The sequence below is a fragment of the Pyxicephalus adspersus genome, chromosome 2 (assembly GCF_032062135.1).
Source record: "Pyxicephalus adspersus chromosome 2, UCB_Pads_2.0, whole genome shotgun sequence".
NCBI classification, from domain to species: Eukaryota; Metazoa; Chordata; class Amphibia; order Anura; family Pyxicephalidae; genus Pyxicephalus; species Pyxicephalus adspersus.
This window is the reverse complement of record NC_092859.1, coordinates 109960525-109980296: the sequence shown is the minus strand read 5'-3', so window position 1 is coordinate 109980296 and position 19772 is coordinate 109960525. Positions and strand designations below refer to the sequence as shown.

At 35.0% G+C, this 19772-nt stretch overlaps 1 protein-coding gene across 1 annotated transcript in view; it reads left to right on the top strand.

Moving 5' to 3' along the window:
* Positions 1 to 1109: 1109 nt before the first annotated feature.
* Positions 1110 to 19772, top strand: part of ITIH2 (inter-alpha-trypsin inhibitor heavy chain 2) — a gene marked incomplete in the record, with an annotated part of 23900 nt that continues 5237 nt past the window's right edge. Inside the window, 17 exon segments of the mRNA XM_072401828.1 lie at positions 1110 to 1283; positions 3476 to 3529; positions 7296 to 7328; positions 8129 to 8301; positions 8673 to 8777; positions 10173 to 10335; positions 10436 to 10543; positions 11831 to 11956; positions 12691 to 12807; positions 13057 to 13225; positions 13860 to 13985; positions 14297 to 14478; positions 15335 to 15523; positions 16008 to 16147; positions 17170 to 17342; positions 18262 to 18444; positions 19037 to 19150. Of these exon segments, the coding sequence (XP_072257929.1) occupies positions 1194 to 1283; positions 3476 to 3529; positions 7296 to 7328; positions 8129 to 8301; positions 8673 to 8777; positions 10173 to 10335; positions 10436 to 10543; positions 11831 to 11956; positions 12691 to 12807; positions 13057 to 13225; positions 13860 to 13985; positions 14297 to 14478; positions 15335 to 15523; positions 16008 to 16147; positions 17170 to 17342; positions 18262 to 18444; positions 19037 to 19150 (2245 nt within the window).

The window sequence follows — 19772 nt, the reverse complement described above, 5'->3', positions numbered from 1 at the left end:
AGATACAATGTTTTGGGGCAGTAAAGTGTAAGCACAGGTATGTCCAACACTAGGATAGTTATATAGGGCCAAGGAATTCAGTTAAGGCCCAAGGAAGGCTTGAGAGGCAACCCGTAGAAAAGATTGTTCTAGTACAACCTAGCAGGTACAACATTGAGGGCATAATCATCATTTTCAATATACATATCCCAAATTAGGATAATTTACTAGAAGCCCATTGTGTTAGGTTTGCTATCCTTGTAGCAAAGAAAGGGGGAATATTTAGAGAGAACATTTTCCGTAGGCCTGGAGGGTGAACAAATCCCCAGAATATGAATGAAATCAGAGGCCCACTGCAAGGAGAAGGCTTGTTTCAATAATTGTACCATGGAAGACAGGAGCTCAGAGTTGAAGATATCTGAAATATTGAAATAAATTTATAGTTAAAGAGTGCATGAAAAAAGTTTTGCCCCCAAACTAGGTAAAGAAACCAGGGGTGGTGAGAAAGAAAAGAAAATTGTGTGCAAAGAAGATTTTATGATAATAGTCAACCCCTGGATATTTACATTGTCCTGTAATGGTACATAGGTAGGGATAGTTACAGTGTAAGAATAAAACCAAAAAACCCAAGGTCTTTTCCTACTGCATAATTTCCCAAGGATTCCATTCCCATCACTTCTACATTCTTCTAGTCACTTCTACATTCTTCTAGTGCCCAGAGTGACCGCCTATTTGCCATCTACCAATGGGTTTACCACCTGGATGCCTATTCCATTATACATTCCCCATTATGCTTAAAAGTTGACAATACATGGTTGAATCCTTCCTTTAATTTTGTAAATGTAAATCAATTTTTATTGTTGGTCTGTAAGGTTTACTGGTTCTGTTTTCTATAAATTAATGTGTGTATTTAAAGGTTAAGTTCAAAAATCGACTTCAAAGTAAAAGGAAAAAGATGCAAAGACACAATCCCTGTACATGGTTATCGCTAGATGATAAACTAAAAACTGCATGTTTACACAACCTCTCAGTCCATGTCCTAGCTGTGACTTCTTCTACCTGGCAAATATTTGCACTGGACAGAACAAAGTTTATCATTTTAGATTTAGAAAAAAGAGAAGTTATAAACTCGTCTAGGAAGTTGGTTTTGCCTCATTAGAAGAAAAATTTCTTGCTAGATGCCAGAGGGATTCTCTGGCTGAAGACTGGAAATCATGAGGAATCTCCTTTATCTTCTGCTGTTATTAGTCTTTACTGAAATAAGGGGATTTGATCTGTACATTGAGGAATTCCCTGATGCTGCTGTAAGTATTAAAAATGGAAATCTCTTTTCTGTGTAAATCCAATACAAGCTGTTGAACAGAAGTTCTGCTGGATTTAAAAATCAAATGCAATGGTTTTTCCACCTGTCACCATTTTTTTTTTTTTTTTTTGGAAATAAACTCAAATGGCCCACGCACTGGAATAGAACTGGGTAATTTGGCAACAATATTTGTATTTCTCTACTGTAGTACTTGAATGCTACAAAGACTTAAAAAATGACTGACTCAATTAAACTTTTCATAATTTATTAAGGATCTATTAACCCTCAAATATATACTGACCACTTTTCCCCACAGTCCCCTTTATTGACTGCTTGGATAGGCCATTTCAGCCCCAGGGGTGAATATTAGGCACATTTGGGAAGTCTGCATTGGATTGATTACAGATCATCTTCTGGTAAATGTAGGTGCCAGCTCAGGTCTAGGGATATTCTCTCCAGTAGGACTTTTGTTTTTACATTAAAAGATATGTAAAGGTTTTTGTTTGTTATGTAAAGCCATTTTTTTGTAGTTGCATGTTGGTGATGCTTTACTCTGTTATATTGTCATATAGTTTAGATACTGATGCCCATACTCACATTGACTACAATAACAATTCTCAGTTACAATGTACAGTAGTCCAGTTAACAATATCTTATAGATGGAGAAATACAATCTTTTTGTGGATTACAGAGAATTATTACAGACTAAAAAAAGCCTGTTGGCCAGCTTAAATAATAAATTGCATTCCAGTCAGTTCTAGAAGCTCGCATTGCAGCATGATAGAAAGTGGTACCAGTTTTGGGGCAGAACTTATTTATGTATCATTAATATTATTATTATTTTTATTATTAATATTAATAATAATAATAATAATAATAATGATGCCCAGTGATATTCCCATCCAGGACCTACATCTGATACCCACAGCTGGACTATTTCGGTATGCAGTGCTGAATGGAAACCCTGGTTGTGATACTTAATAGATAGTCCCGATAGATTGCTTTAAATAAATTATGACAGGCTAAAAACACACTATTTTATCCTTATGTATAAGTGCACGCTAACTGTTGAACTTTATTGAAATCCTGAATCCATTCAATCTGGTCTATCATCCACCATAAAACTGACTGCCATTAAAAATTAGGCTAGAATCAGAATCTTTTTTGTGTAAAAAAAATAATAATATGGGGTTTGGAAATTAGAATACTATGGACTATACACTGATGCTGTAGTATTGTGCATTCTGACAAAAATGTTTTTTTACGGGCACAATAAAATGGCCATACCATATGTTTTTTGATCTTTTTGTGTTTTTGGTTTTGTCATTGTGTATTTATTTGCATTGTGATATAATATATATAGTACATTTTTGTTACATAGGTATGAGTTTTAATATGCCTAAAACACACAAGAAACCTAAATGAACCAGATATGTGTATGAACTTGGCCTTAGTTATAGACTTTCTTTAGAGTCCTGGTATGATTGTAGTTGGCATATTCTCCCCATGTGTTTATAGGTGTCCTCTTGGTGTAACAGTTTCCTCTCACAATACACAAACATATTTCCAGGTTCCTTATTCTATAATGGGCCATAGTGGACATACAAGTCACAAAGTAATAGTTTCATACTTTTGAAGACAGAAACTGGTCTGAATATTTCTATATGCTGTGTAAAGAAATGTTTTATGTCTGTATTATATACCAAGGGTGTTTAACGCTAGTTGAAAACCAGGAACCAGTTAGTTTTCTCTAACAGACAGAAGTAAGTTTAGTAAGATGTAGTTTACAGTGTCAGATAATGAGTGTTTATATAAAAATCCTGGCCTATATGTGGCACTTGTGGACTGGAGTTTGATATCTCTGATATATACACCAAGAAGGTAATTGAAGGTAAAACTAAATCAAAAGTGTCTAAGAAAATATGTACCCAGGTGGCAGGAATAAGTATAACACATAGAGGGGTATCTCACATTGACCTCTAAATTTTACAATTCTTTAGTTTTTTTTCTTTCAGAATTTTTTGTCAAACATTGACAATAATACATTTTTGAAGCCTAATTTCAGGTGCCAAATACATCTGTTTGAATACGTTTTATACTTGAATTCCCCTGTGAATGTATTTGCAGGTAAATATCATACTCTCGATATTGGAAAACAATTAACTATATACTTTTGTGTTTTTATTCTTTTAGGATCTTGGACAACTCATGAATGAGTTTGAACCCCACATTAAGGACAGAATAAAGGTAAAGTGAAATGATCTTATTACATTAAACACATGAGTCTTTGTAAACCTACACTTTATAATTTGGAAAGAATTAGGAAGCCCCCAGAATCCCTGGATGTATTAGCACAAACCGTCTACAAGTGTCATAGCTTTTCCAGTACAGGAACTGCTAATATAAATTTAAATTCCTGTTTTATTTGGTCTTTTTCAGTGTATAAATATATCTAAATATATTACCAACAATGTAAATATTGCAGCTTATTAGTCTTTGGATGTGAGTGGATTACCTTTCATATTTTATGCTTAGCACATTTTCTGTGACCTGTTTATCTTACCAGAAATCCATGTAACTCCCTGTGCACTAAACTGATCAAACAAGGTTACCAGTTTTCCCAACACTCATTTGTGAACCAAAAAACACATTCTCTTTAAGTAATGGAGATGATGAAAAGGGAAGATTTTCATAGCAAAAATCAAAATGACCATATTGCACCTCCGCAGATGCATTGTCATATTAGAACAGGAATTGTGTTGCTGGCAGGATCACCAGGTACAAAGACATCACAATGCAACCACTGCATCTAAGAACTGGTCAGCTGCAATAGGTTAAGATATACTTAATGGAAAGAGAAATATGTAGTTTGCAACTGGTAAACTCCTTTATCTGAATGTACTATTTCCCAATCTCTCCAGATACAATGAAGTCCATTCCTGATTTACATACTAAATGGTTGCTGAATGGGAATACATTGAATCCATTTGATCAGCAGACAGTCTGACAATGACCATGGACTCCCATATTCTGTTTGCATACATTTTTTCTTATATATGGTGGAGCATTTTAAATTCAATGCAAACACAACACCAGCCAAATTGTTATATATAGCTTTGGATAAAGCAGGAAAGGAATTAGCCTGCAAAATACTGGTAAATGGTTGCATCATCAGATTAAAATCAATGTTCCCCAAAACTGATCATTCACCGGAATAATGCCATAAATCCCTTGATATCAATCAGAGATCAGCACATAGTTTGATGAAGTATAGAGCTCTGCATTTGGCTGTCAATCACCCACCAATCACTAAAGCATTGCTCCCACATGTGTGAGACTGACACAACAATCGGCATTCCTGATCAATGTTCAGTCAATGACTGAATCAAAAAAATTGATTGAAAGTGACAAGTTTTTATTTTACTTTTGTTAGACTTGTCATTTAAAGTATATATTGAATCAAAACCTTCTTCTTGATTTTGGATAGTGTGAGTAGGATTAGCATCCTGTGTCCAGGACTTGTTACAAAACTCTACCCTCACATTGGGCCTGATTTATTAAAGCTCTCTAATACTGGAGAAGATAGACTATTTTGGGAGAATCTGAGTGATCCAATCAGGAATACAGAATCGCTGGGTGAACAAATCTAGAATCTTTCCTAAGATTAAAAACTACTAGCAAATGATTTTTAAGAAATCCATTCCAGGTTAAGTGGATTACATAGGCTTTAATCAGACTCTTTCTGACAACATTAACCAGCCAGGAAGAAAGAATAACTCTCCAACAGGCGCACAGTCAGAAATAAACCCCCTCTATGTGTGTGTTTGGCTTGATATGTATTTAAACATAACTGTTTTGTCAAAAAAAAACATCCTCTTTAGGTAAAATACTGACTGATAGACCTCCTTTATTGTGGGAAATATTGGAAACAGGGACATAAAAAAACTGATAATCTGAATTAAAATGATTCCAGTGATCAGTGACAAAGCTAGGTAATTTATATTTTACCAGTCCAACAACTGAGGATAAAACATATTAGTATGATCTTAATGCTCTTTATTTATAAAATATCCCTGTAATATCATATTTGGCTTTATTGCTAAACTACTGTGCATTATAGTATCATTATTTGACATTATTATTCATTATTTAGCCAATGACAGCTAGACAATAATTCTCATTTTGGTAGATAAAATGACACTATATTAAAGTAAACTGCTGCTAAAAAATAACAATTTTTTTGCCTTTATCTATAGATTTACATGTAAGACAGATCTTCATGCACTTTGGAGGACATACTGTAATCTTTAACCTGAATAACATAGTATGAACTCATATCTGCTGATGTGCAAATAAAACTTCTTGCACAATGTCACGTATAGTTGGTCTTGAACTTATAGCACAATGTACATAGTTCTATCATATCTTTTTGTAAATACCTTCACAACATGCACACACCATGATGGATGTGGAACTGGAACAAACATCTAGATTACTTATGTATAATAAACTGGTGGAAGACTGCAAGCATGTGTCACATCATGTTCTTTTGTATGAAATGTCTTTTGGAACTAATAAAGCACAACATCACACAATTGCAACATTTTAGGTCAAGCAAATAGTGGTTGAGTTGTACATCTGATCTCTGCCACCATGAATAGAATTGTTGTTTTGAACACATTTATCAGACACTTGGCAGGCAAAGTCAGTGACCACATATTTATGATGACAGCAGTTCCAGAACGTTTAAAAATGAAATGCATTAGATTGTCTGATACTGGTAACATTGTAGAGAAATAATATTTAAAGATTATTAATACAGCATTCTAAATTAATAAAAAAATTTAACACGGAGCAGAAGCTGTTGGAACATCTACGTGACATCAACCTAAAGCATGGACGTTAACCCTGTAATGCACATTATGGGAAAATGTATAATAAGCTAGTGGAAGACTACAAGCATGTGTCACATCATGTTCTGTTGGAACTAATAAAGCACGAAATCACACAATTGCAACATTTTAGCACAAAAAAAATAATATTAGGTTGCCTGGGTGCAGATAACTTTCTCATGGATTTATATGAAATAATTCAGTAATATAGCACATGGCATCTTTCTACAACTAATATATGCATTTTGATATGTTAACCCTGTTATTTCACTTTTTATTGAGTTAAGATATCTACACTTTACAGTACTTTACAAACACTTTATATTGCATTTCAGATGTAAACAATTTACAAGTACTTCCCATTTTGAAAATGCATTACCTTTCTTTTCTGCCCAAAATAAAGTTGATAGCAACCTTATAGATGTTTTTTCATTTTGTGCCCCTGAACATGTGTTTTTTGTTAAAGTTTATAAATTAACCCTAACGCTTAAACCTTAATCTGACTGCCATAATGGGTTATAGTTAGCAGGATCAGTGCTGGCCCCTGTTCTTTGTGATGTGCTAATTGTGAATGTTTTTGCATCGCTGTCCATGTGTTCCTGCCCCAATGTCCACCCCATACCCATATTTGTTTATGGCTTTAAAAGAATAGAAAGCAAAGGACCATCTCCTCATTGTGGTAAAGATCTATCAGGAGTTTTAATCCCAAAATCCCAAATCCCAAATGAATCCTTTGGGCAAAAAAACCTTACTTTGAATTATGTATATCAAGAGCATTACTAAAATGTAATGCCAGGCGTACATTACAGGTTTATCCCTTGATGATAGTTTTTTTCAATATACGGAAAAAATGTATTACAAATGTGTACTATGACATATTTTACCTAAAATGAAATAGTATTGTATTTTATAATATATTATATATATAGTGTTTTATGTACAGCTTTACATTTAATGAAGGCAGATATTTATGTAATCTACAATTGATTAATTATAATTTAATGATAAAGTGTAATAATTATGTGTGACACTCTTCTGTAAAACATAGGCATTTGACTTCAGATTATCTACGGGATTAAGATCAAAGAAAGATATTTAAAATCTTTTTTCTTTTTTTATAGAGAAGTCTAACATTTGGGGATGATGGTATTGAGGTATGTATTGTTGCTGAGCATGCAAGGTCAATGTAAGATAACCATTAGGCTGCTTTTCTGACTGCAAGGTCAATGACACCGACTACAGGGAAAATATGAGTTCTTTGACCATCAACAAAGAAGACTACCAAGCATTTGTATGGTAGTTAATTTATTCCTTAGAAATAGAGGCCCAAAAAAGATTTGTTGTAATATCACAGTGCCATTACTTGAAAGTATTGCCACTGTGACAATATAACCAGTGGAATGAAATCAAAGTGCTGCACCTAATTGGTTCCAATTTCTTACATATCTTGTAAAACTTCCCTAAAGCCGATAATAGTAGGGCTAAGATAAACAATCCATTCATAACCCCACATAGTTTACATATGTCTACTGTATTGCCTTAAAATAAACTTCTCCTATATATTCCCTTTTATTTTTTTCATTTTCAAAAATGACCTGGGGAATGCTGCTCCTCAGCTTAGTTAGTGTGTGTTGCAACGCTTGGCTAAAACGTATGTATTATAGGCAGAATCACCAAGTATGTACCATAAGTGTATAAAGGAAAGAAATTAAAACATAATTTATGCATTACACGTCACACTCACAAAGAAAAAAGTCAATAAAACAACTGTTGCTCCTTAGAAACTATTTTGTAGTTTTCTTCTTTAAGATGAGAAGACATGGCACTGTTAACACAATTAATTGGTTAGAAAGGAAAGCTCATGCTATGTGATTGTGGAAAAGCTAAAACAAGTTCCTGATCACTCCCTTATTGTGATTACCTTATAAAATGTTTGATGTCTTTGTTCCTACAGGTTCCATCTAAGAACTCAATCTCCTTGTACAGCTACAAAGTGGAATCTACAATCACATCCCATTTTGTCAATACCATGATACAGAGCAAAGTGGTGAACACTGCTCCACATTCACAGAGCCTTTCATTTGACATTCAGATTCCCAAGGGGGCATTCATCAATAATTTTACAATGTAAGATTTTGTTCTGTTTTCTGTATTCTGTTTTTTACCTAAAAATACAAAAAAAATACACAAAAAATAGGGATGTAAAAATCTGGTACAAAGGATCCGCCAGGCAGAGATTAATAATGTTTAGCAATCAAATATATCAGAACATTTTAGCTTATTCTCTTGTTTGTATTAGGGACTTTTTGATGTGACTTTTCACAATCATGACTGGATAATCTACAAACATTTAGTGTATCGCATGAAGCATCATTAGTAATGTGGATTTAACAGAAAGGGTATATTTTTTAATTAATTTAAAATTATTACTTTTATCATATCAGTTGAAACATTATACTACATATTTTTATAATTATACATGTATTTTTTTTCCTAAGGAATGTTAATGGAATCACATTTAGTGGTTCAATTAAAGAGAAGTCAGAGGCCAGAGGTCTTTATTCTAAAGCAAGAGCAAGAGGAAAATCAGCAGGTTTACTGAGGTTAGTAACATCATCCTAATTCATCCTGAAAATTGTGAATTTAGAATAAAAATATATAAATCTTCAGACAATCAAAGGATTCCTGCTAAGTTCCTACAGAAGACTTGGACCTAAGAAGTTATCTTTCAACAATTTAGCTTAGTCAAACGTATATTATTATTATTTTTATTATTATTATTATTAATAATAATAATCAACAGGATTTATATAGCGCCAAAATATTACGCAGAGCTGTACATTAAATAGGGTTATTTTAGGTATGTTCCAGTGGGTTTCAGTTGATTAGATGGCTTATTGTTCTTCACCTTATTACAAGCCTAAACTTTTTTCAGTTATTATGAATGGACCAGGGAAAATTAGGTCCAGATTCTACCATGCTGATCTTTCTTCCTTTATATGTAGACACAATAAGAATCGATGTCTTAGGCTGGGCATGTCTTAGGAATAGATCTGTTATTAGATTTGCTCTCAAATAAAATTGACTGCTAAGTGACCCCAACACACTGAACATGTATATGCAACATTCAGCCCTTCCAATTTGATTACTTTCTGAGAGAATGCTTTGCACACACAATACATGTGTACTTCCACTTAATATTTATCGGCATGGTTGGCTTAGTGGTAAGCACTCGGGCCTTTGCGGCACAAGGTTATAGGTTCAAACCCTGGCCAAGATTCTCCCTGCAAGGAGTTTGTATGTTCTCCCAGTGTCTGCGTGGGTTTTCTCCGGGTATTCCAGTTATTATTAATATTCCTTGCACATCCCAAAAACATGCAGTTAGGTTAACTGGCTTTCCCTCAAACATTGTCCTTAGACAATATTAATAATGGTAGGGACATTGGATTGTGAGCCCTTTGAGGGACAGCTAGTTACATGACTATGGACTTTTTACAGCGCTATGTAATATGTTGGCGCTATATAAATACAGGCTAATATTAATAATAGCAGTGCATCCAATGTTTTCACAAATGATAAAGTATTATTCAGTGGGAAGTACATTTTATTTTTGCTTCACTTCAAATCCAATCATCATATCAAATCAAATGTCAACTAAAAGTACCCATTGTTTTATTTTTTTTTGTTAAATAATACCTATCAATGATACCATCACAGTCTTTGTTTAGACACTTCTTGTTGTAGGGTGACAATGCTCTGCTCTATGGTGTAAATAATCAATGAGCCTACTAAAATGTCTATAGCAGAGACTATCTTGTCTATTCAAATTTGGCAGGCTTAAATAGAGTATTTATGGGTCTCCTATGTCCAGGCTCTCTCAGTCAGAAGAAAAGTAGATTCTGTTTTAAAAACAGACCCCATGGCGTAATAACAGAAAAGCTTAGTTAACAGCAAGTTAATGTGTTTAGGTTGACATTCTTAAATATTGTAATTGACAGAAGTAATTCCCTTGATATGGAAAACTTCAAAGCTGATTTAAATGTACCAGGAGGAACCAAAGTTCAGTTTGAAATTCATTATCAAGAAGCCCTTCAGAGAAAACTTGGAACCTATGAACATGTTCTCTATCTACAGCCGGGAAGAATAGCAAAACACTTTGACGTAAGAGAGGCTATAAAATTGCGAAAAGATAGTTGCATTCAGCTAATATTTAGTAATTTATGGAAATTAATTTGGTTTATATTTTTATTTCTCTTTTTAGGTGGATATTTACATTTTGGAACCAGAAGGTCTTGGCAATGTTAATGTGGTGCAAACAATTTCAGATAAATTTTCTAATCTTGTTAAAAAAGACAAGAGTGAAAAGAAGGTAATAACTAAATTCATTACATTTTTACATAAGTACTGTAGTAGGTAAACTCTTGTGAGTTTTGATTACTTAAAGTGGACGTATCACCAAAATTTTTAGTTTATATAAAATTGTAGATAACCACTTTTATATAAGGTAAAAGAAATTGGTTCTTCCACCTTTAAAAAAAAAGGGGAAGCCCCTTCTATTCTGTCTTTACTGTGGGGGTAAAGACTGAATGGGAGTGCAGAACCTCCTGGGATACATACGTCAAGTATGCTTCTTCTGTGCATCCACATTGCAGGGCTTTTTCCTGCAATGGGGAAAAATGCCAATCTCACGCATGTGCAGTTCAGGTGATGCAGCCAGAAGAAGACAGAAGGAACATTAGCAGATTTCAGAACAACAGGGGACTGAGTCGAGGATATGGCTGGAGGAATTGAGGTGTCTGAAGAAATAAAGGTAAGTGTCATTTTTGGATTTTAAGTTTAGTTCCACTTTAAGTAAAATAAACCTCGTAGAAGCTGCTGAACTTCTGTTAGTTCACTCTTCTGGTGGGGCAATAACCCACACACAGGCTGATTCTGAAGATAATGTGGGTTTATTGAACTTCATAAAGTATAAGGAGAGGGATGGTGTAAAGGAGCTACCATAAGCTACTTAAATCATGATCCATGGGGGTAAGTATTCCCAGGCCTAGTCTTTTCAAGTGCCCTTGTTCATCCTCCTTCTCCTAGTAAAGTTCACTAAGCTGTAATCAGTTGCCACAGATAGTCTTCTTCAATGCCCATAGAGTAGCTTCACTCTTGATAGTCCTGGCATCTGAGCAAAATTGCAGGATCTTGTCCTCTAACATTGGTAAGCAGGCTTCCTCCTTCAGGGGGGTAACTAACTAGCTTAGGCCTCTGACACATGTCGACCCCATGGATAGCAAGGCAAAGGCCCTGATCAGCCTAAGCCCTAGGCCTTGGACGACAGGTTACACAGGTTCTATTCACACAAACCCATTGCTTCCCTAAACTCTACATTTCCAGATATTTATTCCTGTGCAAAAATCCTCCTTATGGGTGCCAATTGCACCTATGAGTGGTGACTCCTTCCGCTGTATGCAAGAAGAACTTCCTGATAACAGGAGGAGGCAGCCAGCTAGAAGCATTTACAATATTTACAACATGCTAACAAACTGGCATATCTTTAATAAGGGAATATTTCTCTGATAAATGGTCCATACGTTCTGTTAGTTATGAAAGATTTAAGCACCTCTATCACTGCTACTGCTTTTATTAATGATATTTTACACTTCCACAGGCTCACATAACCTTCAGACCAACGGTGGATGAGCAGCGTGAATGTCCAGTCTGTCCAACTACTGCAGTGGATGGAAGACTTAGTGTGAAATATGATGTTAGCAGGGAGAAATCTAGTCAGCTCCAGGTAAGTTAGGACAAATGTTCTGCTCTCCATACTTGGCAGATGGTATATCAAGTATATAAAAAATGGTAAAGTACAACACAAACTGTTGAAAAAACTCAGCTGCAAATTAAAGAATTGGATGAAGACACAATGGTGTTGATTTACTATCAGAATTTTAGGCTGTTCACTTAGCAAAGGGATTTGCCACTCTTTAAATGATAATTCCATGAACTTGTGTTTATTCATTTTGCAAAGAAATCCCAACCATAAGGAAAAAAATCATGATTTTTTTTCTTGCATATGATTGGATGGCTGCAGTTGGCAGGGCTTTAGCTTCTTCACTAACCTAAAGAAGTTATCCCTTGCAGAATAATAACCTTCCTAAATGAACAGTCTGAAAACTAACAAACTCCAATAGTGTAGCAGACACTGTTGTTTTAATATCTTGTGATAAAGTAATGTTTATTCCACATGCTGTATGATAACATAAGAATGCACTTTATATGTATTGCCATACTCTCTTTATATTTATATTGGATGCAATAGTTATTGGTAAAGAATAACAGCATAGCAAGAACTTCAACATCAGGAGAAGTGCATGTCATTAAACATATGAAGCATTACATTTTAACATTAAAGCATTTCTGGCCCAGAAAAGAGTCCCCAAAAAAGATTGAAGAAATTAGTGTATTGTTTATGTCACAGCACACAACTGTACATGATAACACAATATTTTTATAATTTCTCTATATCAGGTGTTCAATGGATACTTCCTCCATTTCTTTGCTCCAGAAAATCAGCCTCCACTGCCAAAGAATATTTTATTTGTTATTGATGTCAGTGGCTCCATGTGGGGAATTAAGATGAAACAGGTAGGTGGTGGGCATTTCATACAGTTTTAAAGTATCATGCTGGTCTTGACATGACAGCACTATCATGCTGTCTTACCATTTCATTAGCACTGTTCAATATACTTTTATTAAGGAAAAAAGGGATGTGCAGTAAAAGGGGGGCAAGGTACAAATTACAACAAGGAAATCCTGCCACAAGAGTCCCTAAGAGAGGACAGCATGTGTTTGACTTTCAAAGCATTTAATATCAATGTATGGTGTTTTCTACAGACAGTTGAAGCAATGAAAGCTATTTTGGATGATCTTCGACCTGATGATCAGTTTGGTATTGTTGACTTCAACCACAACATCCGATGCTGGAAAGATGAGCTTGTCTATGCATCACCCACTGAGAAGGAAAGTGCTAAGAGATATGTCCAGAATATTCAGGCTATTGGAGGTAAACATTCTGCATGTCCACAAATGCCACCCAATGCTAATTTTTATTCTAAATCACAAATATAAATATAAAAAAATGTAAACCTTGTCACAATATTGTAATTTACGAGTGTGTCTAGTGTGTTCTTTAAAAAAAAAAAAAAAGTTCCATAAAGGAAAATAGTGTTTAAACTAGAGTTTATTTTTTCATCGGTGTCTAGAATTTTCACCCTTGCAAGGTGAACCGCTTAAACTTTGTTGGTAAATCTATCCATTATTGTGTGATATCGAGGTATTTATTTTTCTTTGGGGGCTGTTTAAGTTTGAAATTTTTAATGAGGTTTGTTTAGATTAAGGTAGAGGTATTGGGTATTGACATACTATAGTTTTTAGTTATTATTTAAACAACACATTAAACACAATTAAATAAATAACACACTAGTTATTTGTATTACCTGCAAAATATAAGACTGTATATCCTTGCTGAATATCTTATTGCTGAACAATACAAGTTTAGAAAAGATTTATATACAAAAATCTTATAGTTTAGTAACTAATTAGTTAACACCCAGTGTTGTAATATGTAGTGTACAATGTCAAAGTATATAAGTAAAAGTATATGTGAAATATGTAATGCTGTGTAAATATTTTGACAGGTACTAATATCAATGAAGCCCTTCTCAGAGCTGTATTTATACTGAAAGAAGCCAGTGAACACAAAATGTTGGAACCCAATTCAGTTTCTTTGATCGTGCTGGTTTCAGACGGAGATCCAACTGTAGGTAAGATAAAAGTATTTTCTGCAAGCATATATATAAATGCAAAGTGTAGACACTTAGTCCCTACATTATTATAAGCAGATTGTAATGACAATAATAGTTTTCTTTCTACAATAGGATTAGCTGTAAATGCCAGCAAATAGAATGCATTAATATTCTGGACTGTATTTATGATACATATCGTTGTATTACCTGAACAGGGTCTATAGGCAATTTGGGCTTTAAAACATGACAACTCATGCAAAAACATGCTGACTTTTATATAGTTGAATTTCTCTGTATACAAACACATGTACACGTTTCTATTCTACTAGGTGAACTGAAATTGTCTAAGATCCTGAAGAATGTGAAGGCAAACAATCGTGATGAGTTCTCCCTTCATTCCCTTGGCATTGGATTTGATGTAGACTATGACTTCTTAGAACGACTTGCCCAGGAGAATCATGGACTGGCTCAAAGAATCTTTGGAAACAAAGATACAGCAGCCCAGCTAAAGGTTTATTGTCTCTGCATTTCTGTTTTGACTTAGTGAAACCTGCAGAAAACAGTTATTAAAACAGCAATCACACCCACCATATTCCTCCAATCACATATTTTAGGTAGAGCTATTAGAATATTTTTATGTAGGTTGTTCCAAACATTTTTATGGTCTGATTGACCCAATTGTTTTTAGATCTAGGCCTTTGTTATTCTACTTCCTACAAAAACAGTACCACATTTTAGCTCTCTCAGCAGGTTGGGAAACAATAGATGTATGTATGTACAGTATACACAACCACAAATCCTGCCAGCAATCCCCTAGAATAAAAGGAGAAAAAAATTATCTGGGTTGGATTAGCTGTTACTTTTTCCCCAGCCAGATTTATTTGTTTTCAAAGTCCAAGATTTAATTAAGATTAATTATTAACCATATTTGTATTATGTCATAATTGATACATTTCTTCAGTTCACATAAATACCTTATATCCTTTGCAGAGAGCTGCATATCCTTAAAGTCTGTGGCTACAAGTCATGCTACATTAAGGTTATCTTCATTTGCAGCCACCCCATTGTGCAGTAGAGAGCTGAGACTACAGATGTAAACATCCACATTCATAATACACTATGCAAGGAATTCTGGGACATGTAGTTCTCTTATAGGCAGGACGTTGATATTACAGCTGCTGTGCTGCCCTCTAGTGTTCAGCCACAAACATTGGGCTGACAGCATAAACAAACCTTTTAAATACAAAAACATTTGAATATAAATTATATATATATATTACTCATATATGGTTATGTGCTTGTTGATTTGTATTTATTAATAATGTGTGAACTGTGACCTTTAATCTCCAACAATACCTGTGTTCTAGGAATTTTATAAAAAAGTTTCCACTCCACTGCTGAAAGACATTATTTTCGAATACCCGGTAAATGGAATTTCAGATGTGACCAACAGCCGCTTCCACCACTATTTTGGAGGTGATGAAATTGTTGTTGCGGGTAAAGTTGACACAGAGAAGACATCAAAGGTCGAAAGCTTGATAACTGCAACTTCTGCTGTAGGTGTTCATTGTAATTCAATTCGTTTGTCATTGATTCAAATGAATTATAAAGAGAAATAAATAGTGAAGTGTATTTTTTTTATTTACTTAGTTTTTTGGACACCAGGAGGAAATATTAGTAAAGGTTCTGCATGTTTTCAACCCATTTCTAATTGTATACCATCACCGATTTGCAATGTACAATGATGGTATTCATATTTATGACATGAGTTATTTACTACTTACATAAATGACCCAGTTACAGCAGTGGTCCATAACCTTTTGGAGCTCATGGACCACTAAATCTACGGTCTCCGGACCGCGCATGCGCGAGGAGCTATCTGTACCTTAAAGGGAAAAAACTTCCATGTTTTTCATTAAGACCTTTTCATAGTAAAAACCCCCTGATAAGTGCACACAATTCTAGACATTTTTATATGATGAAAAAGTACAGGCAAAGTATATTTCAGCAATAAATATTAAATATCTGTATCATTTGTAGGAGGATGTACAGTTCTTAATGGATACAATAACAGAAGTTGAATCCCTGAATGAATTCTTTGCACAAAGCAAGCATGCCTTCCCTGATTTTGCCAAACAATACTGGGCTCAGCTGACCATCAACCAGCTATTAGCTGAGAGGTAAGGAAAAGGCTGAAGGTTCAATGGGCCTGATTTAATAAAGCTCTCCAAGGCTGGAGAAGATACACCTTTATCAGTGAATCTGGGTGAATCAGCAAACCTGGAATGGATTTCTTAAAAGTAATTAAGTAATTTGCTATTTATAAGCAAATATTTTCAGTCCAGGACCAGATCCATTCCAGGTTTGCTGGATCACCCAGCTTTACCGATGAAAGTGTATCTTTTCCAGCCCTGGAGAGCTTTAATAAATCATGCCCAATGCCTCTAGTTATCTCGCTGTTCAAAAACCAGAAGCTTCAGACATGGGTAGCATGGGTAGCTCCTAGCAAAGGTGTCGATAGGGGCATAAAGATAACTATCAATGCACAGAAAGGTAAAATATAACTTTAAAGAAAAATTTAATATATTGTACATTTTTTAAATGAGAGTCAAATAAATTTAATACAAATTAGCTATCAACGTGTCTCAACAATAACAAATATCTTGAATCACATTATTACAAATCTGAATTACCAATTGTCTATTAAAACATACACTTTTCAGAATACAGTGTTTTCTGTTGTAGGAGTTATTGAAAAATATGTGTTACATTAGTATTGTTCCTTTTTTTTACCTGAAAAATGCAGGAAAATGCTTTGACTCAAATATAAACCTAGGGCACAAAGGGTGGCTTTTACTGATAACATTCACAACAGTAATTAATAGAAATGTCAATAAAAATTAAAGTGGTTTGTAATTTGTGCTGGTAATGTTGAGTTACATGCTCCTAAAAGATCTTTTATGTAGTGGTGCTGTGTTTAAAAGTGCCTTTTTAAAGTCTATAACAAACTTATGTTTCTTCTATCCAACTACAAGAGTTTGTTACACACTTTACATGATGACAAAGCGCCATCTACTGGTGTGACTCAAATGTAAACCAACATTCTTTTTCTAACAGCATTATGAGAGAAGAAATCTGGTTTATACTCAGGTATATTTCAAAATGTTTGTCATAATTTATAATTGGTTTATTTCTACTACAGGAATTTAGCAGCTACAGCAGAAACCAAGAGGACACTTACCAACAGAATAATGCAACTGTCAATCACACATCATTTAGTGACTCCTTTCACATCACTGCTGATCGAGAGTGAGGATGGAAAGGAAAGGATGTTGGCAGATACCCCAAATATTCTCAAAGGAGCATGCTGTCCAAGTGAGAATAGTTTTTACAATTTTACTAGTATGACAATGAACACCAGTAACTATTGCTGATTTTGCACTTTGGACGTCCTTAGATGAATATGAGGGCGGAGTGCACAGGGAGTAGCTTTTAGATTGTGGTGTAAAAAGTCACCATCTGGATACTTATGTTAAACCTTAAATACTGTACACCATTACATGTACAACGATGGAGCGGCACCCCGTTGTGTGCTCTCCCCCTTTCCTTGCATTTCTGGTCAATATTGAACCCCCTTACATTGCTAGTCTCAGGTGACATTCCCCAAACGCTGGCGGCCATCAGTATAGATTTCCTTACACATGTAGTCCCAGTTAAGTACATCTGACATACGGACGTCTCCTAGATATGAACAGGGCTTCCCGACTTGATGGGGGGGTGGGTTTGCATGACTTGCAGAAGAAGTCTTTTGCTAATCACAGCTGAGGTTGTGGGTGATCGTAGAGGGCTGAGCTCTTCTTCAACATCTTGTAACTCTTTAATGACCAGGACAAACTCTGCAGTTATTTCCTTTTACATATCAAAGCACAGCTTGCTCCAGAAGGTAATGACCGTCTAGGCTCCATTAAGTTTTTTTTTTTTTGCTTTGTGATTAACTCACAGTAAAGTTTAAATAAATAGTTAGGTATTAAAATAATGTACCTGTTCCGAGTTACGTACAAATTCAATTTAAGAACAAACCTACAGTCCCTCGCTCGTATGTACCTGGGACTACCTGTATTGATGGTCAATGGTGAAATGCCATTTATGTTGGTGGCCATTGGGCACCACAACAATATTCTGTGTCCGTGGTGTTTTACCTTAAACAGAGTAGAAAATGGTCTTGGTGAAGATTTCTTTAACACTCTGATATTACTGCAGTCAGTATTTAATGCTTTATATTTTTCCCCGGTAGCAACACTAGCCACAAAGCCTACTCCTCAACCTGCTCGTCCTCCTCAAGCACACCTGCTACAGCTTGCACCAACCATTATTGTACCTGTGAATACTACCAGCTTAGAGGCAAAAGGGCAAACTGAATCAATTACTGTGACCAAACCGCCATGCCAGAATGGAAAAACTCCAACTCCAACTTGTGGTAAATATACATCTGCTTATGTTTTAGTGTAATTTAGTGTAGTATATGGGCATGACTATCAGCACACAGCTCCATTAAGCAGCAAACCACAGCAATAAGTCTGATTTGACCAATATACAGTAGTTTGATCATTGAACGGATTTCCAGTTGTCTGTATATTGCCTGATTAATTAAAGGTTTCTGGATCTCTGCAGGTTATTTGTGGACTTGTATTAAAGTAGTTATGTTAAATGTTTTGAGGAGCTATATTCTTATAACATTTTAGTCTGCCTACAACCACCTTCCCCCTAAGCAATTTTAAAAATAATCTCTATGAATAACAAATAAAAATTGGATGCACCATTTAGATTCAGATCCCTGATACCCCACATTGCAACCAGGGAGGGTGATTACATGATGAAAATGAGGTATTGTCTAGGAAAGTAAAATAAATATTCTGTGCAAAAAAGTTAAAACACATATTATTTTATTTTAAGATATTCCCTACTCTAGAAGACAGAATTTATATAAACAGTGATTAATGACATCTGTACCATAAAGAGTAAGAATACATAACATTACCAGCATATGAACACTGATAATTGTTTTACAGTTGATACAGATCCACATTTCATCATCAACTTACCAAAGAGCAAGACAGATGTCTGCTTCAACATTGATGCCCAGGCAGGAAACATGCTGAACCTCCTGACTGATTCTGATTTAGGTAAGTGCAATCAAAGTGAAGACAAATGTGTGCATAGAAAATATTTTCTGCTTTTTAGTTAATAGGGTCATCATTCTGCTTACTGCCTGCAGCTTGGAGTTTCTCTAAAGCAGAGTTTATGGACCTTTTTAATATGGGGGAACCATTTGAAAAAAACATTCAGGTATTCAGGGAACTTCTGCTATATTTACTATATCCACAACTCATATTACATTAGTTTGGTGAGCATTGGGAAGAATGCCTCTTACTATACCCAAGGTAGAAATGGTAATGCAAATGTAATTGTCATTGGACCTGATTTATTAAAGCTCACCAAGGCTAGAGAGGATTCATTTTCATCAGTGAAGCTGGGTGATCCAGCAAACCTGCAATGGATTTCTTAACAGTCATTTGCTATTTGTTAGCAAAAGTTTTCAAGCCAGGACCAGATTAATTCCAGGTTTGCTGGATCACTCAGCTTCAATGATGAAAGTGTATCCTGTCCAGCCTTGGAGAGCTTTAAGAAATCAGGCCCATTATGTTTAGTGTTCCTCAAAAGCTTCCTTTCTTTTCTCTGCCTATTTATCTTTATATCTCATCACAATTCACTATGCAGAATGAGGGATACGTGCAAGTTTTGTTG